General features: G+C 35.8%; 1 protein-coding gene and 2 pseudogenes across 1 annotated transcript; 2 read left to right on the top strand and 1 right to left on the bottom strand.

The window, feature by feature from the left end:
- Nucleotides 1-1,378: 1,378 nt before the first annotated feature.
- Nucleotides 1,379-3,656, top strand: LOC120144386 (annotated as a pseudogene).
- Nucleotides 3,657-7,426: 3,770 nt separating this feature from the next.
- Nucleotides 7,427-8,903, top strand: LOC120144778. The gene is made up of 3 exons (XM_039158756.1): nucleotides 7,427-7,844; nucleotides 8,333-8,649; nucleotides 8,680-8,903. Exons 1-3 carry the CDS (start codon nucleotides 7,810-7,812, stop codon nucleotides 8,814-8,816), a joined length of 489 nt encoding a protein of 162 aa, XP_039014687.1. The 5' UTR covers nucleotides 7,427-7,809; the 3' UTR covers nucleotides 8,817-8,903.
- Nucleotides 8,904-9,390: 487 nt separating this feature from the next.
- Nucleotides 9,391-24,835, bottom strand: part of LOC120144769 — a 60,417-nt pseudogene continuing 44,972 nt past the window's right edge.

The following is a 24,835-nucleotide window of genomic DNA, read 5'->3' as shown; positions in this document are numbered from 1 at the left end:
TTGTGTAAAGGTGTTTTGGTTCTAGCTAATCCTTCGAAAAGCTAGGGAGTTTGTAAAGGTTATCTCTTTGTCCTTGAAAAAGAAAGAACAAATTAGTGGATTTGTTGGAAAATCTTAAGTGATGAGCTTAAGTAGTGGATGTAGACTTTGTTGATAAGTCGAACCACTATAAATCGCTGTGTGAAATTGTCTATACTTTATTTCTCCTTACTCCCTAAACACAATTTGCCATTTCACCCCTCTTGGTACATTTTTCGGTTGTCAATTGAGCTTAATAAATCTCAACACCAATACCCTCATAAAATGGTCCAAACTACTGATCCGAGATTTGGGGTATTATACCATCTCCGTTAAAAATTAACGGAGAGTGGCTTAAATTAACCATTTAAATAGTTGAGTGGTCTGTTTGATCAAATTGAAACATCGGTGGTCAAAGTGATTTTTAACCATATTTTAATGGTCACCTGTGTAGTTTACCCTATTATTTATAATACATATATATTATTTTAGTGTGATATCACATTGACGATCGACACCCATGTTGTCATATCATTACTGAGTTAACAGTTTAGTGATATAATTAAAATAAAAATAAAAGTTCAATGCTTTCATCTAAACAATTGAAAGTTCAATGTTTTTATTGAAACAATTGAAAGTTCAATAACATGAATGATATATCACCTAAAGTTAAATTATATATGATGTAATTTATCTATACTAATCGTTTATTTCATATTTATTCACTTATATCATATCCATTAAATTTTGAATAAATAAAGTTGTTTTAATATTTTTTTCCCAATATGAAAGAAAATGAGAAAATTAGTATTTAGCACTATTTTTTATGGAATTATAAATTATACTATAAGATTAAAATTGTACCTTTGATCTTCTAAACAGTTATGATTCAATTTGATATTTTAAGAGATTTATTTGAAAAGTGGCCTTAAAAGTTAAGATATACTACGAAGGGATTTCGTCTACTTCACTTGCATTCTTAAATGATTTTGAATTTCCATGTCCATGGATTCAATTGCATAGGCAATGTGTGATTTGTCAAATTTCCCTCGAACCATAGCAAGCAATATATATACATACATAAACTATGGGTAGAATGTAATCTATTGTTTTAAGTTGAAGTTTTTGCAGGTAAAAAGATGAGGGGTGGAGCTATGAGCAAGGGGGAACCCCTCATTACTCTACAAACAAATCACATTCTTAATAATCCATGTTTAGTGTGCCTAAATACGGGTATGCCTTCTTCCCTCCGGACATAAACTCGACCTTTAAAATCACACTTTGCCTCATTCCATAATCGAAACCCATTGCTTAGAATTGGTTTTAAATATTGATTTGTTTTCGGAACGATTGTGTCTTCATGGGATCTGCTGTAGCATGGTTGCCTCTTCTTCTAGTGTATATAGTCGCTGTTAAAGGCCATGATTTTAACTACAGGGAAGCTCTCTCAAAGTCACTCATTTTCTTGGAAGCACAAAGATCAGGAAAACTGCCTCCCAATAATAGGCTACCCTGGAGAGGGGACTCTGGTCTCGATGATGGCAAAGAAGCAAATGTACCCTTTTTTCCCATCTTATATTTGCACGCATGGTGGTTTTGATTATTAGGCGTTTGATTTTATGCTTGAATGAATACAGGAGGACCTTGTGGGAGGATATTATGATGCAGGAGACAATGTGAAGTAGGGTTGCCGATGGCATTCACGGTCACGACCTTGGCATGGTCCGCCATTGCTTTCAAATCCGAGCTAAAATCTGCTGATGAGATGGAAAATGTTCGTGCTGCCATTCGTTGGGGCACTGATTATTTCCTGAAAGCCGCTGCTAAACACGACAGATTGTACGTGCAGGTAAAAATGATTATAGAATATGCCGATTTTATTTATGTTTGATTGCAAAAGTCTAAACTGATCCTCACAGATTTAAGACGTTCTAATTGAATCCTTAAGGTACTACTGCATTGTTTCACTTTCAACAATGTTGATGATTTGTTTCATGTTGTTGTTGGGGGGAAAACAAAAGGTTGGTGACCCTGAAAAGATCATCAATGTGGGTAAGACCAGAGGATATGAAGGGTCCAAGGCCAGTTCTGCAGATCAATAGCGACAACCCTGGAACAGAGATTGCAGGTGAAACTTCAGCCGCAATGGCGGCTGCTTCAATGGTCTTTAGACTCATCGATGCTCCCTATGCACGTCGTCTCCTTAACAAAGCCAAACTGGTACCTATGTATGCATTTTCGTTCATGACCATTTCTCATTTCCTGTTTAACTGCAAATGCCATGACATTAAAGTAGTTTCCTTCTCGGCAGCTTTTCGAATTTGCTGACGAACACAAGAAAACTTTTGACGGAGAATGCCCCTTCTATTGCTCCTTCTCCGGCTTCCATGTAAATCTCTCGATCGATACTCAATTCCATATATATATATATATACCTCCATAACCATAACTTCATGGTTGTGGAACACATGCAGGATGAGCTTTCTTGGGCGGCAGCATGGCTTTACACAGCAACCCATAGTGACAAGTATTTTAAGTATATCAAGGAAGAAACAGTTCCTGCAGTTGTGGACGAGTTCAACTGGGACCTCAAATATGCTGGAGTCCAAGTGCTCCTTTCTAAGGTCTCTTAAACCTAGATGTTATTTACAATCTTCCATATTTAACATTGAACTTGAGTATCTCACCTATATATATCTGCAATTATACAGTCTTTCTTTGAAGGTACCCACGAGTTCCATACTTTCAAGGAACATGCTGATAGTTATATTTGTGCAGCACTTCCTGAAAGTCCTTATCGAAGAATTCCCATGACTCCAGGTCTCTAATGGCTTCCTCTATTATATATTTTCGTGCTAATGAAGATGATACGTGTATATATATGTGTGTGTGTTGTGTGTGTGTGTGTATATACATTGGAGAACTGATTTGATTTGATGGAATATCAGGTGGTTTGATTCATTTGAGAGATGGAGCCAACCTTCAGTATGTTACTGGAGCTTCTTTCTTGTTCAGTATCTATGGCGGTTTGCTTAAGAAATTCAACCAAAGATTGATTGTGGAGGCAAATCTTTCGAGTCCAAGCACATGTGGCTTTTGCTAAGCAGCAGGTGAATGGATTCCCAAATTGCTTTAAATTTTTTAATTCTAACCTGAGCCTAAAGATATGAATCCGACTTGATCTGAATCTAAAATGACTCGAGTTTGAAATGATTTTAATCGCAAATTATTCTAAATAGGAATGGATAAAATCTTGTTCTACTTAGAGATGTTGTTTTAAAACTATGCAGATGGACTACATATTAGGACAAAACCCAGAAGGAAGATCATACATGGTCGGTTTGGTAAGAATCCACCAACACAAGCGCACCATCGGGGTGCCTCGGTCCCATTATCGGAAGCTAAAACCGGCGTGGACTGCGGAATGAGCTTCGTTCGTTGGTTCAACAAAAATGCACCCAATCCTAATGAGTTAACCGGCGCCATCCTCGGTGGACCGGACAAGCAAGATAAGTTCAGTGATTTACGTTGGACATCCGTCTACACTGAGCCATGCACTTACGTTAACTCTCTAGCAGTTGGGGCCCTGGCCAAGCTTACTCGCCATCATAATAAATCATAGTTTTATTTTGGGATAAAACAACTTTTAATCACTAAATTTGACCGCTTTTTTTTTAATTTGGTCCTTTTTCTTCACATTAACCCTTCGTCTTAGTATTTATCTTCATTTTTAATCACTTTGGTCATTTTAATCACTTTGGTTGGTGAGATAAAATTTTAAGAGTATGTCACAGTTTTATGTTTAGTTGTGCACGAGATTATCCAAATTATTATTTAAATAGATATATTTTACTAAAAATATATCTTATTTTTAGTTATTTTTTACTATTTTGATTTGATTTGCTTTTCTTTTTCTTTTATTTTTTTATTCATGTCCAAATAAATACTTATTTAGGGTAAATATTGATTTTTGTTTAAAGTTTGTTTAAATTCATTTAGGTACTAGAGAAATTTAATTGTATTGAAGGTAAAAAACTTCAAATTTTATATTTTATATATTTCTTGTTGATGATATAATTTTCTATCTCATTAAATCATTAAAATTTAGTATTTCTTAAAATCTTAATATAATTTTTTAAGTTTATATTCCTAATATAAAATTTTTTGACCATCTCTATATAGATTATTAGGACGAGTCTATTACGCTCAACGAGTACCGCTGAGTACCATTAATTTAATTTATATAAACTTAAAATTCTAAAGGATTCAATATAATTATAAATTAGTTAAAAATTTAAAGGTAAATTATTTAAAATAAGATATTAATTAAATTATTTTTTGTAATCTTTTTTAACAATAAAAATTATAATTTACCTTTAAAAATTGTTAAAAATTATGAAAAATTATGTAATTAATATTTTATTTTAAATAATTTATCTTTAATTTTTTAATTAATTTATAATTATGCATTGAGTCCTTTAGAATTATAATTTTTATAAATTAAATAAATGATACTCAATTAATAATGCTTAATAGTCCTCGTCGAACGTTGTAGAATTTTCTATATTATTTACTATATATATATATATATATATATATATATATTCTTCAAATATATAGGTGTCCCCTACCTTCACTTCCCTAATAATTATAATAATTAATTTTCATATTTCAATCAATAAATATGCATTCGGTACTTAAAATTTCATTTAAATTGAGGTATTCTAGATAAGCACAAAGTTATTTATTAATCTCGGATTAAATACCTACAATGTACCTATCAACCACCGAATAACATTTTTGACATTTCTTTTCTCTTTGTTTAATTATCCGTCGAATTAATTACTATTTAACAAAAACAGTTCAAACATTTAATGATTTTTAATTTTGAGAAATTTAGATTTAAGTTTTATTATACGTAAATATTTTTTAGTTAAAATATATGTCAATTTAAGTTGCATCATTTGTTATATTTACAATAAAGTATCGTTGTAAATAATAATTAATTGAATTTAACGAGTAATTTGAGTGCATTTATTAAGTTGTTAATGAGTTGATTAGATGACATAAATCACATATTTTATAAAGAAAATGAATCACAAAGTCACTGTGGATAAGGTTACCGTTCACTTTCAATATTATTTTTTAATAATTTTTATTAAGAAGATAAGCTTAGCCTTAAATTGGAGGTTTAAGAAGATAAGCTTAGCTTTAAATTGTAGGGTTTAGGGGATTATTCTTTTAATCAAAGATTATTTATATAATTGATTAATACTTAACCTGAATTATTGATTATTATGAAAAATATTATATAAAATATTTTTTTCCCTTTCAGAAAAATATTTTTTCAAGGAAAAAATAAAAGGGAAACTGCATTATATAATAAATTTTTATATATAAAATCATTTAATGTCTTTAACAAAAATTAGCACGGCTATTTAAATATTACTTTCCTATTCAGTTTTATAGTAAAAAACTCCAATAGTCCAGTTGGATAAGGTTTGGTTTTATACCATTTTTAACTTTTTTTTGAAATATGAATTTTAGGTAAAATGATTAGGATGGGCATTTAAATCCGACCCGACGCGATCGGTCAGATTTTTCTTAAAAAAATTGGGTTTAGGTCGGTCAGCTCGGATTTTTTATGTGATGTCGGGTTCGGATTTAGGGTGAAAAAAATCCGACCGAAAAATATATAATTTTACCTTATATATTTAGGTATAATATAATAATATCCCTCTATATAATTTTTTTTCAATTAAGATGTTTTTATTGAATAAAAATATTTTTTATTATTTCTGGTTGGGTTTCTATGTCATATATTCGGGTCGGTGAAACCTTGTTTTGGGTCTCGGGTGGAGGCTATCTTGTTCTCGGGTCGGGTCGGGGGACAAAATATCCAACCCAACCCGATCTATGCCCATCCCTAAAAATGAAGTAAGTTTTTAATTGAAAAGTAAGAACTAAGTTAAAATCGATCAATCAAATTTGAATCATCCTGAATAATAAGTATTACTAGGTTCGTCATAATAAAAATATTTATTATTGACTTTTTAAAAGTTAAAATTTTTAAATTTTGATCATAATTATTTTAAATATTTTAAAAAATTATTAAATATATATTTCAAAAACATTTTATTAACATTTTATAAAATATTTTTACATATTTTTATCAATAATAAATTTAATGAATACAAACTAAAGAAAATTGACCCAAGAAAAATCAATAAGAGATATTTTAAATAGACATGGAAAGTATATCTTTTCTAATCTTATAACTAATTTGATATTTTTTTTAGTTATTTTTACCACTTTTATATATCTTAATCGATTACTTAATCTCATAAATTATGAACCAATTTAGCATTGGATCCTATTAAAGAAAGAAATTATGGAGGGTAGGGATGAGCATACGATAAATTGAGTCAAGTTAAAAAAAAGTTTTAAATTATTTGAATTTATGAATTATATTTTTATAATTGCAATTTTATTTGATTTTTGAATTGGGTTTATAAAATTTGAATTGAGTCTTTTTATTTGAACTTATATTTAAATTTATTTATAATATTATAATATTATGGTAATATTGATTTTAATTTAAATTAATTTCTATAATTATATATATCACATATATTTTTTATATACAATATATATATATCATAAAAAATCAAAAGAATCAACATAAATTAAAAATTAATATATAAATTTTAAACTATTCAATTATATTTTATAACTTAAATTTAACTTTTTAAATGGAATAGAACTCGTGAAATTATAAGTCGAATCAATAAGGGTTGAAATTTTTGGTATTAAAGAGATTAATTTTCCGAGTGCGATGAATTTTTACTCCACCCTCACATGGGGGTCCCACGCAGGAATTGTGGATAAGGTGAGGCAGACAGCATGGTACACGTGGGAATAAGCAGGTCTTTGATACGTCTTTCTCCGACCATAGTACCGGGACACCTCTTCAACGTGTCGTCATCATCCTCTTTTCTCTTACATCTCTCCACGTGGCCTTTCACTTCACCAATAATCCACCCATTTATTATTATTATTATTATTTTGATGGGCCTGGGGTTTCTTCGTTTAATTACCTTTCCACCCTCAATTTAAAGTTGTTCCCACCAACTGCCTTATCCAATTGTACTTTTTTTTTAAGAAAAAAAATAAAGTTTGCTTAAGGATTTTTATATTTGAATTCATAATTTATTACTATTAGATATGGCAATTCATTTTAATTATAAAGTTGCGATAATTTATAAAAATATTTAAAAATTGTTTTTATGACTGCTGTATAAACACAATTCAATAATCAACTACATTTTCATTTAAATAATAAATAAATAAATAACAAAGAAACATCCAATAAAATGGCATAGAAAACCTTCATATCTACTCTTGTTTCCATTCTCTCTTTCGTTTATTATTTTTCTTTCTTTCTCGGTGGCTTTGGTTGTTTTTTTGTGTTTTAAGGAAGAAAGATTTCTTGAATCATTCCTTTTCTCTCTGTTTTCATTGTTTTTTTTAGTAGCCAAAGGTACTCTGCACAAGGAGGAATTTTATGCCTATTGCATTCGGCAACGGTGATGGAGCGCGCCACTGTTACTTTCAGATTTGAATCCACGCCGCTGAAAGAAAGGAAAGGAGGCGGAAGATGATTGGAGGAGTTCTTCGTCCACGGCGACCTCGTCTTCGATCGGGAGGAACAGTGATGAGGTGTCCGGAAGATCATCGGACGGTGGAGATTGCGACGAAAATGAGGTTCAAAGCCATTACAAAGGTTCAAACATGATGGATTCGCTCCAACAGGTTTTGCCGATGAGGTTTGTTCTCATCTCTCGATTTTTTTTTTTTGATCAGAAAAGAAATTATTCTTAATTTTGAGTGATGATGTAGATCTGTCATATTAATTAGTGAAAAAATTGGAACTAAATTGGATAGTAATAATTATGTATTAGACGAAGAAGAAAGGTGAAATTATTTATTATTTTACTTCCTTAGATTTTAATCTCACATTTTAGAACAAATTAAGAAGTTAATCTCAGGGGCTTGCCACCCTTTAAAATATTTAAGTTTTCAACTATAACAATGGTATAAATCCATTTATGCTCTCCCATAAACAATTAAATGCTAATTTAATCATTTTAAAAACTGTAAAGTCATAAATTATAGTTATAATTTAAGATGATGATAAATTATCCATCATAAACAAAATTAAAGGTTCAAATTCTTATTTTGTGAATGAAATAAATGAGTTGAGAGGAACTGGTCCTTGTAATAAATCTTAACTCGTCAAAATTGGGTATTATAGGAGAGGCATTTCGAGTTTCTACAATGGCAAATCGAAGTCATTCACAACTTTAGCCGATGCTTCCTCAGCAACATCCATTAAAGAAATGGCAAAGCCTGAAAACGCTTATACAAGGAGGAGAAATCTATTAGCAATCAACCACTTATGGGACAAAAGCAGGAACAATAAAAGACCCACTAGGCCGCCCATCAGCTCCAGCACAAGCACATTGGCTCTAGCCGTTGCAATGAGTAGCTCCGAAAGCATCTCTAGTACAAGTGATGACTCCACTTCAGCATCGAGCCCTCGGCTTCCTCCGTTGCACCCTCAAACCCGAACATCTTTTAATAACAACACCACCCCGTTGTCGCCATCGTCGTCTTCTAGTGGCTGGAATCCCTCTAATTGGCGGCCCTTCTCGCTGGCTGATGTCCGGGCATATAGTACGGTTATAGGAAGCATAAATCCAGACTGTGCTTCATTTCATGATGAAACTAATTTTTGAGAAAGAGACTTGACAATAATTTGTTATGACGTATAGACGTAGTTTGATGTTTATGCTCAAAGGGGATTTAGGTTCACGTTTTATGCATCCTTGTTATTGTCTGAAGGAAAATGTTGACCCAAGCTTTTGTATATTTCGTCTCAAAAATAATTTCCCCCCTAAAAACAATATTAATTTAATTATATAGTATTTGAAAACATAAAATTAGTTTTTAATAAATGATACTAATTATTATATTTAATGAATATGAAAAAAAACGTATTAAATTATATAAAAAAGTGTACACATCGTTTTAAGTACAGTAAAATACTTTTTTAAAAAAATATTTACTGAAAGTATTATACTTTATTTCCTAAAATTTTTTCGATGAAACCAATAGGTCTAGTACCATTGGAGGTGCACCATAACAAGTTACCAAAGATGAGAAAGCTAATAACAGGAAATTTAAAGTTACATCACGAAAATATACAATAATTACAAGTAGAACGTTAACTTAAAAACATAACCAAGTGTATATGCAAAATAGTCGACTCTCTGAGACCCGAAAACATGTTAGAGAACCTTACCTTATCGAGTTCAAGCATCAAGAACCAAGTTTAAAACCATTCCACAATACACTTGGGATAGAAACCTTTATCAGCGGCAACCGCAGACAGACCTTGAAGTTCCTTCTGGATTTTACGCCTCTCGTAGAAAACCGAGCACGCAAGTGAATTGCACTTTACCCCGCTCTCCACAACCCAGTCCCCCCTCCACAGTGTCGACATATCTGCCACAAGATCCATAACCAAGGTAAAGCAATGCAAGAGTCGACACTGTGACGAATTCAATACCAGAAATTAGGCAAACGATATGAGGCTAAAAGGGGGACACATTACTTACAGCAGCAAGGTGTTGCATCTCTCTCTCTATGTTCGATGTCCTCCCAGTTATTGCAGCCGCAGCTGCAGTTTCGTTTAGTGAACATTTACTGCACAGATGGGCTGATGATTGGACCAACTCACCGCAGAGTATACAGTGTTTTGAAAGATAATAGTAATCAATTCTCATACGCTGGGGATTTAGAGCATTTAAACCTTTACCGAAAGCTTCCCTAGCTGGACGTGGCATTTCTGAGAACCACCGGTTCAAGTCAGCACCAACAAGCCCAAAAACTCTCTGTAATGCTGGGATTCTGTTTGTTGATGTAATACAAATCATTTAACCTGAAAGGGGAGTTAATTGCTAGAAGTTCCAATGGATCCACCACCATGTCAACCAGGCGAGCCCCAGGCTCCCCATGGATAACAACATAGGATACTCGCTCTGCATAGCGTGGTTCTGCTCTGCGGTCTGTTCTCATTGCTTTAGTTGCCACAATTGCTGCTGGTGGTAGAGAACCTACTTTCGTACTGTAGGTTCCCAAGCGAACTTCTTTTTCCAAAACAAAATCTTGAAGAGAAACCCTACTGGACAAAATCCTTGTCCATTGACGATACAAGTATGCTCTAACCTTACAAAACAACAAACGTAAATTTCATCATCGATGATGAAAGAATTGCCAACATCTTAAGGCAACTTATCATGGCATTCAGAGCGACGAGGCATAGCTTCATGTCAAATTTGATATTGTGGGGTGTATATAGAGGTTCTGGCACCTAAAGCCTAGTTGCTTGCTAGATAGTTCCTCACTAAACCTACTTATCAAATAATTTATCAAAGGCCAAGGGTTTTCAAGTGGATTGTCAGCCTAGACAAGTAAAGATATAAATAAGAAAATTTAGATACCTTTGATATATCTTGATGCTCGAAAAACAGTCTCAATGACTGTTCCAGTGTCTTGACAGCAGCACCTCAAGTATCTCTGCGAACTGTCTCAATGCATTTAGCATCAAAAATAGGTTTTGCTTGGTCAGCACTCTCATAACTATAGCCAACATAACGTTTCTTAGTAAGGAGAAAACATGGGTGATAGACTTTCTCCATTTTCAGTGTAACTGGATATGGGTTCATCGCTGTTATTGCAGTTGCAATCTAACGCCCTATTTAGAATGATTCCTCAACGGTGTGCCCCTTAAGGAGGACAAACATGCTGCAATAAATTAAAGTCCCTTAATCTTACATTTCCCCAAATGCATGAGGTATTAAAAAAATCTAGTATCATATTCCCCGTGCACAATAAAGAGATCAAAGATTATGAACCGACCCTGGAATTATTCTTAATAAGCCTTTGAAGCACAGCATGCACCACAAGCCTTTTTGACCTACATTTCAACCTTACTGCTGTAACAAGCCTGACTACATACCTGTCAGTGTAGCCATGTATAACATTAGCGTTCCATTTTTCATGTGCATTTATGTAGGAAATAGCTTTTTCGAGCGTGCTACGACCACATTGAACAATACTGTCTGCAAGCTCAGCACAAGGCATGCGACCACTAAAACCAGCTGCAGTATAACCATATGTTACATTTGCTATCAGCTTCAAAGCAAGCTGTCTTGAATTGAATATCTTAAAAAAAGAACATAAAAGACAGTGACCTATCACATTTATTAACGAGTCTATATAAAGAATATTATTGGCAAAATAACAATGAATGTCAAATGTTAATTTATCCTGATGGACAATAGTTTATTTCACATTAGTTCTTGAAAAAGTACTGTAACATACAACTAATTTCGACTCGCCTTAGATTCATACAACAGTACATGGTTGAATAACCAAAAATAAAATAAATACATATTAAGGACTGCTAATATTGTGATTAGTTCAGCTAAAATATTGAACTTCTCGAAGGATTAAGAATATTCGTTGCAGAGAGGGGAAGGCGAAAGGGATAAGAAATTATCTGAGCTAAGCAAGACAATGAATCAGACGATCAGCAGCTGAATTCCAAGAATATGGGTAATGTAATTATTCTGATTGTACTTTAAGAGTAAAATATGAAGACAAAATCATCAGTAACAAAGATACCCTCTGAAGAACTTGCTGTGTAGGAGTCAAATTCTTCATTGCTTGTTTCATCATTATACTGGTTGATAATATTTCCTCTAATAAGCGAGGCAGAACTCCTTTGCGTACCTATGGAAAAAAAAGTGGGAATTACTGGATATGCAGCATCCTTTTCTCTTTTATCTCTCTATTCCACCCCTTATTTTCCTAAATAAAAGCAGAGAAAAAATCCAAAATAAAATAAATTTTACACAGTAGAAACGATAATTACCTTTGAAGGCACATACATAACACTATTTGGAGTAAGCAGCAGTTGGTCTTTCAAATCCCGCAAATCATTTGGATCTGGTGCATATGAACTAACCCCAAGAGTATTTATTTTTCCAAGGCATGTGCAAAAGCAAAGGTTGTAAGCAATTATCATGGATGGATAAAGAGACTGAAAGTCCAACACAACAACTGGATCAGCATAGAAGCCAGATTCAGGTTCCATCACAAGAGGCAAACACTCCATTGTTGGTTGACAAGCAACCTGTATAAGAGAAAAACTGAATCAATGTTTGTTATGTTCCTTAGTAACCAAGGATATTTAATTATTAGGGAACAGATATTTTAGGAAAAAGACAACATTAGTATTTTTTATTAGAGAAAATAACTTCAGTGACCAAAAATTCCATATAATATATGATTTTAACCAATTTTTTCCGGATTTGCCAAAATGACCAACAAAATCGCAATGCGATCGCTAATTCGCAACGCGATCTCCATTATCGCAAATTCGCGTTGCATTTCGCGTTGCGATAGTTGGAAATCGCGTTGCGATGGTCTACAATGTCGTTGCGATTTTCCCAATTCGCAATGCGAATAAGTAAATCGCAACGCGAATTGGGAAAATCGCAATGCGATACTGACTATCGCAATGCGATACTTACTATCGCAATGCGATAATACAAAATCGCAACGAGATACTGACTTTCGCAACGCGATTCTGACTTTCGCAATGCGATTTACATAGCGCCATTCGTATTAACGCGTATTTTTTTTTTCAAATTCCAAACACGAATTTTTTCTTAATAAATCGGAAACTGAACCGTCCACAGTAATCGCAACTCATAACCTCAAACCCAAAAACACAACACTCAGTCCCATCTCCATCTCTCACTCTCTACGAAATCCGTCCCCATCTCCGAAGATTTCCGTCCCCATCGCTGCGAAATCCCTCACAACCATTCACAGTCAAAAATCCCTCACAATCATTCAGAAATGGAAAATCAACCTCCGAGGGTTAGTTTTTTTATTTTTATTTTAAATTTTTGCATTATTTTAGGTTTTTCATATTGAGATTGATGATAAGTTTACTGGTAATTTCAATAATAGATTAACCATTTCACTTAGATTTCTTATTAAATTCATTCGATTGCTGCCAACTGCTAAATGTTTAGCCTGTGAAGTTAGTATTTATCTTTGCTTTGTCTTTTGGTTGAAGTAATGCAGAAGAAGAATAGTTTCGAGAATGAAAATCGCAACGCGGAAATAACTATCGCAACGCGAAATAAAAATCGCAACGCGAAACCAAAATCGCATTGCGATTTTCATTTCGCGTTGCGATTTTCATTTCGCGTTGCGATTTTTATTTCGCGGTTGCGATTTTCATTTGCGTTGCGATTGTCTGGTCGCGATAGTCATTTCGCGTTGCGATTCTCTCGTTGCATAGTCATTTCCGCGTTGCGATTCTCATTATCTCGTTGCGATTTTCATTTCAACCAAAAGACAAAAACAGTGTTGCAAATTTTAGTTTCAAGAATAAACTACTATTTATATTTATTGTTTTGTTTTTGGTATATCTTGACAGTGTAATTTTTGGTATATCTAACTTGGTATGTTTATTGTTTTTTTGTAGAAATTTTTTTCGGCTTCATTGACATTAAGGAATAAAGTTAGCCTAGCCACTACAATTGCTTCGAAGCTTTCAGCTGCACAAAGAAAATTGTTTGAAGAAACCTGCTTCGGGCCATGGCTGAGAGTACAACATCCGGGTGGAGATGCTAGTTTGACCCATTTGTGGCTTCAGACCATGACTAGCGATCTACCCGACAGTATACAACGTGGTGAGGAAGAGATATGGTTTCATTTTCCACCGGCGTATACTTGTTTTGGGCGGAAGGAGTTCTGCTTAATCACTGGTTACGATTCGGACACGATGATGTAGGCCGGTACACTCGTCATATCACCCCATCATGGTTATCCAGGGTTTTTCCTGATGAGTCAATAGAGAAGCCGAACTTACACGTCGACGACATGAAGAATTGTTTAATAAGAAAGATGGTTTTACTCGGATGAATGAGTCGATGTTGTCCGAGTATGCCTTCTACTACTTTTGTATGCCGGCTTTTTAGGCAGAGAGGCCAGACAACCTATTCCTCAGGAGCTAATATTATTGGTAGAGGACCTAAATGCATGGAATCTGTTTCCGTGGAGTTCGTATATATGGAAAGCTACCTGGACTAAGTTGTCGTCTGCCTTTATGACCGCAAAAGTTTGCGGGGCGATGGGTCGAAATACACTTTGTCAGGCTTTCTTTGGGCCTTTAAGGTAAGAATTTCTATATAATGTTTTCAAAATTATAATTAATTATTTAACAATTACTAATGTTTGTTATTATATTGTTTGTAGATTTGGATATTCGAGGCTTTCCCCAGCATGCGGACATATGCATTAAAATCCTCAGATGATATTCCTAGGGTTATTTCCTGGAAGAGGAAACGTATGTTGGATTGGGAAGACTTAATACCATATGCGACAATAAATAATGTAAGTTAACACAAATACTATCATATATAAACAGTTATTAATAGTAGACGTTTAACTTTATTTTAGTTTTTATATTTTTAGGAGGCCAACACTCCATTAATGAGACTGACACCCACGGAGGCTGAGCTTGCCACTGATTGGTGGCAAGCTAGTTAGCATTTTTTTGATGGCACGAATGATGAGCAGCCTCCACTTCCTCCACTTTGAGAGCCATCACCTCACCCAGAGCCATCACCTGATCGACCCGACTATACACCTCTACAACGAGAGCCATCACCTATCCCGTCACATCATCGAGTCTCTTCTCCACCATCACCTCATGATAGGCGACCGACAAAGATGCCACGACTTCTATCTCCCTGTTCTCCACCTCCACGGGATGAGTCAATGGAGTTACGTGATGAGGTCAATGCCTTGCGTGAGGAGATCGGTACTCTACGCGATAACGATGGTGCATGGCGTGTGAGGTGTCTACTTTACGTGGTGAGGTTGCCGCTCTACGTGAGATGGTAGTATCGTTGCAGAATGAGGTTCATACTCTACGCAACGAGGTAAGTTTAAGATTTTCCATATTTAACTTGATGATAAATTTACTCGTAATTTCACTTAAATTAACCATTTCACTTAGATTGCTTAGTAAATTTATTCGGTTGCTGCCAAAACTGCTAAACTTTTTACTTTAACACTGTGAAGTTAGTATTTGTCTTTGTTTTGTCTTTTGGTTGAAAGTTTGAAATATATTTATTTGTTTTCACTGTTTAAATATCATGTCTGTTTATTTACTGATATTTGTATTTTTATTTAGCGGACCGATAAGGTGGATGCTTTACGTCGGGTTTTTCTTGCACGACAGAGTTCACGCATCAACGTCGTGCACGTGCTATTAAGTCTCCGTATACCCCAATAGTGCAAGACACCGCAAGAAGAAGCCCGACTCGCCTATCATCCCTCAAGAGTCCACTCCTATCGTTGAAGAGGCCCCTATCATTCCTCGAGAGTCCCCTCCCACCGTTCAAGAGGCCACTGTCATCGTTGAAGAGGTCCCTCCCACCATTCAAGAGCCCGATTCACATGGCGTCATATGTAGGATTCTTGAGAAACCCTCTGACGTGCCAGACATGATGGATTCAAGTTGGCTCTCGTATGAGTTACCGGCCAATACCATACCGGTATCTGAAGAGGAGAGGAAACAACTACCGGACACAATTCTGGATAACACCCTTTGGGCTAAGACCGCAGTTGATTTTTATCTACATGAGCGAAGCCAGGGGTGTTTCACTGACATATGCAAGCTCAATGATGATATCTATTTGCTTGATCGGTCTTGGTGGGGCGTATTATTAGGGGTCGAAGACAATGGCTATTTCGATGGAGGGGTAAGTCTTATATTTTTCTTATATTTTCATTTGATTATTTTTTTTGTAAATTTATGTAAGTTACTAATATGTCTTTTTTGTAAACAACATATCGATGCGTGGGTGTCACGTCTTCTAATAATTAGGAAACTTAAGGAAAATAAAAGAATACACGGTATACAATTATGCCGACGTCTTTTAACGCCGTTCACTTGAAGAATCAACGAGATGAATCATTTGCGTTGGGCAATGGACAAGCTAAACTTTATCATGCATGGTGGGAGGTCGATAAGGTTAGTGTTTATTTTAGATTGAGTTTAAAGGTATTCATAAATAAGTGCGCAAATGAATGAATTATTACTTATGATTGCAGGTATTTATCCCTGTTTTGGAACGTAACCATTGGCTTCTCGTCGAGCTTCAGATCCCATCCCTTAAGGCAATAGTATATGACAGCATGATAAATTACATATCATTGGCTGATTTAAGAGATATTATTAAGGGATGGAGCTCTTATTTGGCTAAATACTTGGATGCGATAAATTATTGGACTCGTTCTGGAAACAAGAAGCCAAAGAAGCTCATATTACAGTTAGCAGAGACGAGACCGCACCACAACAAACGAAAGGACCCAGAGGGGATTGTGGTCCTCTCGTATGCTTGGCGTTGGACCGTTTGATCACAGGAATATAAAGTATCTACCTCCCACCGATATAGATAGAGCTGCAGTAGGCTTGTGGTTTCGACATTATATGGCTAGATCGATATATACGAGACGCTGCCTACCTGCATCCGCGTTATAAAAATGTCCATAAACAATTGGTATGTTTATAGGCTTGTGGTTTGAAAATGTTTAGTCAAGTACCTAGAATTCAATAATTTGCTGTTTGTAGGTTTTAGATGTGTAGAAAGTGTTGTTTGAGCAAATGTTTGGTTTATGCAGGTTAATCTCAGAAGTGAGCGCGTGAAAATGATGTATGGCTGCAAAAGTTGATTCAATAGTAGAAGTGTTATTTTCTCTAATAATTATTGCTTATTTTTTGATTGTTTAATTGATTTGTAAAAGGTGATTTGTAAAAGTTGATTTGTTTAATTGATGTTAAAATAATTCTTATTTGTGCTTGTTTAATTGATTGAAATGTAATGGTTGATTTTGTTGATTTCAATATGCATTATGTTGAAGGCAAAAAGTACTATCGCAATGCGAAATGAAAATCGCAACGAGAGAATCGCAACGCGAAAATGAAAATCGCAACGCGAAATTAAATTCGCGTTGCGATTTTCATTTCGCATTGCGATTCCCTCGTTGCGATTTTCATTTCACATTGCGAAATTAGCGTTGCGATTTTCATTTCGCATTGCGATTCTCTCGTTGCGATTTTCATTTCGCATTGCGATAGTAATTTCCGCGTTGCGATGGACATTAAGATGATTGCCTATTAAGTGATAACAACTGGAACAGATCATAGCAATTTTCAAACTCAAGTTACTAATACATGCCTAACTGAAAATGTTAAAAGTTCACACATAAAATCTACATAATACAACGTTTGCATTTAAAAATCACCTAAGTTAACAGTCCCAAAAGGTGAAGCCAGTTGTGATTGGGATTTTAAAGATGATTGCGATTTTGATTGCCTTTTCTTGACACCATATGAGCTTTGGATTTGATGATGATCCATATTTTGGTAGAGGAAAAGATGATTGTGATGGCACTGGTGATCCACATGTAAACCTTGTATGACCACTTTCCTTGCACCGACTACATGTCGATCTCTTCTTCTCTTCACCCTTAGACGGTATACGATCGTGACTTTTTGGTCGGCCAGGTAGCCTTCTGTCCATGGCTGGTGGCAAAACTGTTTGTAAGTTATCTGGTATGTCCCACTCAGAAGGATGTGAAATAGGGTAGACAATCTCGGCATAAGTCTGTCGATATACTTCTGTAGTGTAGCAATCCATAGGTATGTGCTTGAATCATCTGGTTTAGATGAAGAGCAACTTTTATAACATGGCCACATGGATAACCAGATGTTTGCCATTTCATACAACTACACGTCCTTGCATTTAGATCGACAAGCCCATTTAAGTTATTATCCAGTACTTCAAACAAAGTGTTTGAACATGGTTCAACTCTCCATGACGTTGACTTACAACACGTTTCGTTATCTTTTTTCAGTCCATGGTGTAACACGATGTTCCAATGTTCCTGTAAATTTAAATAAATAATACTTAGTAAAATATGATAAGTTACGAATTCAAAGAAATAATACCTGCATGGTTTCTTTCTTGTAGTACCACTGTTGAATAGAGGCTCGAAAAAACTCCATTAACATAGTAATGGGTAATTTGGGAATGACGACTTAGAGCGTTAATTGATTCTGCACTATTAGACGTCATGAAACCATATCTTGCTCCAAGTTGATGTACTCTTGACCATCTTTCAAACCCGACATCTTCTAGTGTTTGAGCACACTGAGGCAAAACACGTCTTAAACAGTTTATATGCTTATTGAAATCCACTTCCCGATAAGCCTTTACAGCCTTCCAGTATGTCCATTTGTGCTTTTTTATACCAGCAGACCTTGATTTAGATTTCTATACAAATGAACACCACAAATCCATGAAAAGCATCTGGGAAACACCTTCTAACAGCGTTGTCAATTGAGTTTGCCCTATCGGATATGATTGTCAGATTGCTAATAGGACCTATGCAATCCCTAAGATGCCCCATAAACCATGTCCATGAATCAGAGGTTTCAGATTTGCCAACCCCGTAAGCTATTGGCAATATCCCATTGTTAGCATCCATGGCTACTGCTAATAATTTACTCAAGGTATCGACCTTTCAAATGTGCTCCGTCAACTATAATAACTGGGCGCATGCAAGTAATAAACGAACGAATCTACAAATAATATACACAAGAAATAATCATTTAAATGTGAAATGCATGTAACTAACAGAAATGAGTCAACAGAATTATATTGATTTACTAACCGCAGCACCAATGGCGATAAACAACTCAAAGCGTCCATCTCTATCTGTTTTGATATGAGTTACCGACCCAGATTTTTCAGCTTTAAATTGTGACAATAAGCGGCAGTTGGGCAAACGATGCTTCTGGCACCCCCTCAACAATTCCAAGGCATAACATTTGGCTCTCCAAGCTTGAGAATATGATATACTAATCTTGAACCGAGCATTCATGTCAGTCATAATTTCATGGCCCCGATATCCCTGCCATTCAAAAACTTTAACTCAGCCAGAAACCACCCACACCTTTTTGTTTGCCTGTCTATGGTGAGGAAAAACTTGGGTTCTTGAACATGTATGTTTATCAATAAAAGTCCTAACTTGAAACATTGCGCAATCTTTTATCCTCTTTGCAATCATACGCCACGTACAGTTTTTGTCAATCGTACACCTTGTTTCGAAACGATCTTTGCTTGATTTGTTAACTTTTAGTTGATAGCCATCTTCCACACATTTCGTATACAAAGCTATCTTCAAGTCTTCCTTTGTATCAAAACAATCATCTTTCTTGATACGAATAACTTTTGTGTAACAATCAACTGCTTTCTTTGCCAACTCTTCTTCCGGTAACTGAAGTAATTCTGGCATATTCCAGTTATACTCCCGTGGCATTTTCTTTTCTTCGGGGACTTTTTCTTCTTTTTTCTTCTTCAGGATTATATGAATTACAGAATGGATGTTCAACATGTTCATTCACAGTCGTAACTTCCTCCTCATTATCATCAACAACATCTTCCTCGGCAACGGGTGTTTCATCATCAAATTCGGGTATTGACCAATATCAAAATCATTACACGCAGGGTCTGTTTCTTCTTCTGAAACATCATCAAAATCCATGTATTGACCAATATCAAAGTCCGGTATTGACCAAGATCAAATTTCGAATACTGACTAGTACTCACAATTTTTTCTCTTGGCTCATCATCTCTAATTGGTCATACGAAAACCGAATTTGGTGCTGAAAGTTGATTTGGATTTGGATTAGAGAAAGGCTGTGGGTTTTGAGACCCACTTAGTTGATTACTACCCGCTACTGACCCAACAATACTACTTCTAGGTTCAACAACATACAATTAACATTATCACTTGAAACATTAATGTAAGCAATGAATCGTTCAACATCTTCATTGTCGGTTAACAAATAAACTTTACCATTTCTCTGATAAGATAGCCTAAATCCACTTAGGGGCTCTAAATTCAATTTCTTTGAAACACGTAACATTAGGGTTTCATAAGTTAACTTCTTTAATGACAGTTTTAGTTGAAGATTCATGGGTAAAGGCATATATTGTAAAACACCATGAACATTCTCCCATGACCCTCCAAAACACAAATCTATCCAAACATGATCAACATTAGATGATTTCATGGTTGTAATAAACAAACGAGATGCGAAACTAAGACCTGTTGCCGGATGGGAAGGATGTCGTTGGATATTGGAACGGATGTCGCGGAGAGAGTGATAGATGAGATGGAATGAGTTGCGATTTAGGGATTTAGTTATGAGTTTTGCTGCTGCGTATATATATACACAAAAATTTGGCTTGCGAAACTAAAACTGTTGCGAACTTTGAAACTCGCATTGCGATTCTATATTATCTCGTTGCGAAAGTCAGAATCGCGTTGCGAAAGGCAATCATTGACCATCGCAATGCGAAATGCAAATCGCAACGATAGAATCGCAATGCGAAATGAAAAAGGCAACGAGGATTAACATGCATAAACTTTTAACAATTATTATTGAATTCTAGGTACTTAACCAAACATTTTCAAACCAAAAGGAGTATATATGTTAACAAAACTTGCATTATGTGTATTTTATGTGTGCACTTTTAACATTTTCAGTTAGGCATGTATTAGTAACTTGAGTTTGAACATTGCTATGATCTGTTCAGTTGTCATCACTTATTAGACATTCATTTGACTATCGCAACGCGAAAATGGCTATCGCAACGCGAAAATGGTTATCGCAACGAGAAAATCGCAATGCGAATGAAAATCGCATTGCGATTTTCTCGTTGCGATTTTTATTTCGCATTGCGATTTTCATTTCGCATTGCGATTTTCTCGTTGCATAGCCATTTCGCGTTGCGATAGTCTGTTTTGCCTTCAACATAAAGCAGATTGAAAATCAACAAATCAACTATTACATTTCAACACAAATTATGTACACATCAATTAAACAAATCAACATTTACAAATCATCTTTTACAATCAATTAAACAATCAAAAAATAATAATAATTCTTATTTCTTCATCAATTATTGAATCAATGAATCAACAACTTTGTGACCCCGTACATCCATTTCACGCAGCTCACTTAAGGATTACCTGCAGAAACCAAACATTTGCTCAAACAAGACTTCCTACACATCTAAACCTACAAACAGCAAATTATTGAATTCTAGGTACTTAACCAACATTTCAAACCAAAAGGAGTATATATGTTAACAAAACTTGCATTTGACTTACCAATTAACAATGGACACTTTCATAACGCGGATGCAGGTAGGCAGCGTCTCGAATATATTGCTCTAGCCATATAATGCCGAAAACAAGCCTACTGCAGCTCTATCTCTATCGGAGGTAAAAACTCTATGCTTCCCGTCGTCAAACGCCCAAGCAAAGGCATACGAGAGGACCACAATCCCCTCTGGCTCCCGGCATTGATGTGGCGCGGTCTCGTCTCTGACAACTGTGACATTGAACTTCTTTGGCTTCTTGTGTCCAGAATGACTCCAATACTTAATCCCATCCAAGAATTTAGCCAAATGAGAGCTCCATCCCTTGAAAATATCTCTCAAATCAGACAGTGATATGTAATTGATCATGCTGTCATACACTATTATCTTCAGGGATGGGAGCTGAAGTTGGACGAGAAGCCAGTGACGACGTTCCAAAACAGGGATAAAACACCTGCGATCATAAGTAATAATTCATTTATTTGCGCACTTATTTATGAACACCTTTAAAAAATTTAAAAATAAACACTAACCTTATCGACCTCCCACCATGCAGGATAAAGTTTAGCTTGTCCATTGCCCAACAAAAATGATTCATCTCGTTGATTCTTCAAGTGAACTGCGTGAAAAGCCGTCGGCATTATTGTATATAGCGAATTTTTTTTATTTTTCCTAAGCTTCCTTATTATTAGTAGACATGACACCCACGCATCGATATGTGTTTTACAAAAAAATACATATATTAGTGAATTACATTAATTTTTAAACAAATTAATCAAAATCATAAATATAAGACTTACCTCCCCATCCAAATAGCCACTGTTTAACCCTAATAGCACACCCCACCAAGACCGATCAAGCAACAAAAACATTTCATCGAGTTTGCTGATGTCAGTGTAACACCCTTGGCTCCGCTCATAGATAAAAATCAACTGCGGTCTTAGCCCAAAGGGATTATCCACAATTGTTTCCGGTAGTTGTCTCATCTCTCTTCAGACTGGAAGGGTACTAGCCGGTAACTCATACGAGAGCCACTCTCATCCATCATGTCCGGAACCGGTGGGGGTGAGGGAGAATAGGGGCCTCTTGAACGATTGGAGGGGACTCTTGAGGGATGACCGGTGAGTCGGGTTTTCTTGCGGAGTCTTCGCACCATTGGGGTGAATGGAGACGTAATAGCACGTCCACGCCGTCTGATGCGTGAACTCCGTCGTGCAAGGAAAACCCGACGTAAAGCATCCACCTTATCGGGCCGCTAAAAAAAATTAATACATAAATCAGTAAATAAACAGACATGATATTAAACAAAGACAAATATGTTTCAAACTAGCATTGTATTCACCCAAATCTATTCTATCATAGTTCACAAAATGCTCAGATAACATTCCAGAAGTAAGCACTTATATAAACATTTAAAAGGACAACATATATAAACATTCCAGAAGAAGAATAGTTTACTTTCGCAACACGAAACTTAAATCGCAACGCGAAATGACTATCGCAACGCGGAAATGGCTATCGCAATGCGAAATGAAAATGCAACGACAAAATCGCAACGCGAAATGAAATCGCAACGCGAAACACAAATCGCATTGCGATTTTCATTTCGCGCGATTGTCATTGCGATTTCATTTCGCTTTGTCATTGCGATTTTTCGCGTTGCGATTTTGTCGTTGCGATTTTCATTTCGCATTGCGATAGCCATTTCCGCGTTGCGATAGTCATTTTCGTGTTGCGAAAGTAAACTATTCTTCTTCTGCAAATTGAAACTTGAATGGATTGCATTACTTCAACCAAAAGACAAAAAAAAACCAAAAAATACTAACAAAAACAGTTTAGCAGTATTGGCAGCAACCGAATGAATTACGAGTATGAAAAATCTTAAACTTACCTCGTTGCGTAGAGTATGAACCTCATTCTGCAACGATGCTACCATCTCACGTAGAGCGGCTACCTCACCGCGTAATGTAGACACCTCAACACGCCATGCACCATCGTCTTTGCGTAAAGTACCGACCTCCTCACGCAAGGCATTGACCTCATCACGTAACTCCCCTAACTCATCCCGTTGAGGTGGAGGTGGAGAACAGGGAGATAAACGTCGTGGCATCTTTGCCGGTCGCCTATCTTGCGGTGATGGTGGAGAAGAGGCTCGATGATGTGACAGAATAGGTGATGGCTGTCGTTGTGGAGGTGTATAGCCGGGTCGATCAGATGATGGCTCTGGGTGAGGTGATAGCTCTGGGCGAGGTGATGGCTCCCGAAGTGGAGGCTGCTCATCAACCGTTCCATCAAAAAACGCTTACTAGCTTGCCACAATCAGTGGCAAGCTCAGCTTCCGGGTGTCAGCCTCTGTAGAGAGTGTTGGCCTCCTAAAATAAAAGCTCAAACAAAGTTAAACGTGTACTAGTAATAACTTGTTTATAAACATATGGTAGTATTTATGTTAACTTACATTATTTATTGTCGTATACCGTAGTAAATCTTCCCATTGCAAGGTCCGTTTCCTCTTCCAGGAAATAGCCCTGGGAATATCATTTGAAGTTTTTATTGCATATGTCTTCATGGCGGGAAAGGCCTCAAATATCCAAATCTACAAACAATATAATAACAAACATTAGTAATTGTTAAATAATTACTTATAATTTTGGAAACATCATATAAAAATTCTTACCTTAAAGGCCCAAATAAAGCCTGTCAAAGTGTATTTGGAACTATCGCCATGCAAACTTTTTCGATCATCCAAGGCAGACGATAACTTATTCCATGTAACTTTCCATAAATACGAGCCCCACGGAAACAGGTTCCACGCATTTAGGTCTTCTACCAATTTGATTAGATCATTTGGAATAGGTTGTCTGCCTCTCTGCCTAAAAAGCCGGCATGCAAAAGAATTAGAAGGCATACTCGGACAACGTCGACGTCATCCATCCGAGTAAAACCATCTTTATTATTCAAAAATCTTGTCAGGTCTTCTACGTGAAAGTCAGTATCGCGTTGTGAAAGTAGTATCTCGTTGCGATTTTTTATTATCGCATTGCGATAATCAGTATCGCATTGCGATTTTCCCAATTCGCGTTGTGATTTACTTATTCACATTGCGATTTTCCCAATTCGCGTTGCGATTTACTTATTCGCATTGCGAATTGGCAAAATCGCAACGATACTGTAGACCATCGCAACGCGATTTTCAACTATCGCATTGCGAAAATGCAACGCGAATTTGCGATAATGGAGATCGCGTTGCGAATTAGCGATCGCATTGCGATTTTGTTGGTCATTTTGGCAAATCCGGAAAAAGTTGGTTAAAATCGTATATTATATGGGATTTTTGGTCACTGAGGTTATTTTCTCTTTTTATTATTAGGAGTCAGACTTTATTATGAGAATTATTAGTTGTAAGTTTAGGAGATTTTATTTATTAG

Source organism: Hibiscus syriacus, unplaced genomic scaffold (genome assembly GCF_006381635.1).
Source record: "Hibiscus syriacus cultivar Baekdansim isolate YM2019G1 unplaced genomic scaffold, ASM638163v2 tig00002317_pilon, whole genome shotgun sequence".
In the NCBI taxonomy this organism is placed as follows: Eukaryota; Viridiplantae; Streptophyta; class Magnoliopsida; order Malvales; family Malvaceae; genus Hibiscus; species Hibiscus syriacus.
This window is presented reverse-complemented; position numbering and strand designations above follow the sequence as displayed.

What these genes read in the sequence shown, in the direction of transcription:
- LOC120144778 (XM_039158756.1), top strand. Translation starts at nt 7,810, where the DNA reads ATGATGGATTCGCTCCAACAGGTTTTGCCGATGAG. An exon ending in CAACAGGTTTTGCCGATGAG is followed by an intron (nt 7,845 to 8,332) that starts GTTTGTTCTCAT and finishes TGGGTATTATAG; the next exon opens with GAGAGGCATTTCGAGTTTCT. An exon ending in GTTGCACCCTCAAACCCGAA is followed by an intron (nt 8,650 to 8,679) that starts CATCTTTTAATA and finishes CCACCCCGTTGT; the next exon opens with CGCCATCGTCGTCTTCTAGT.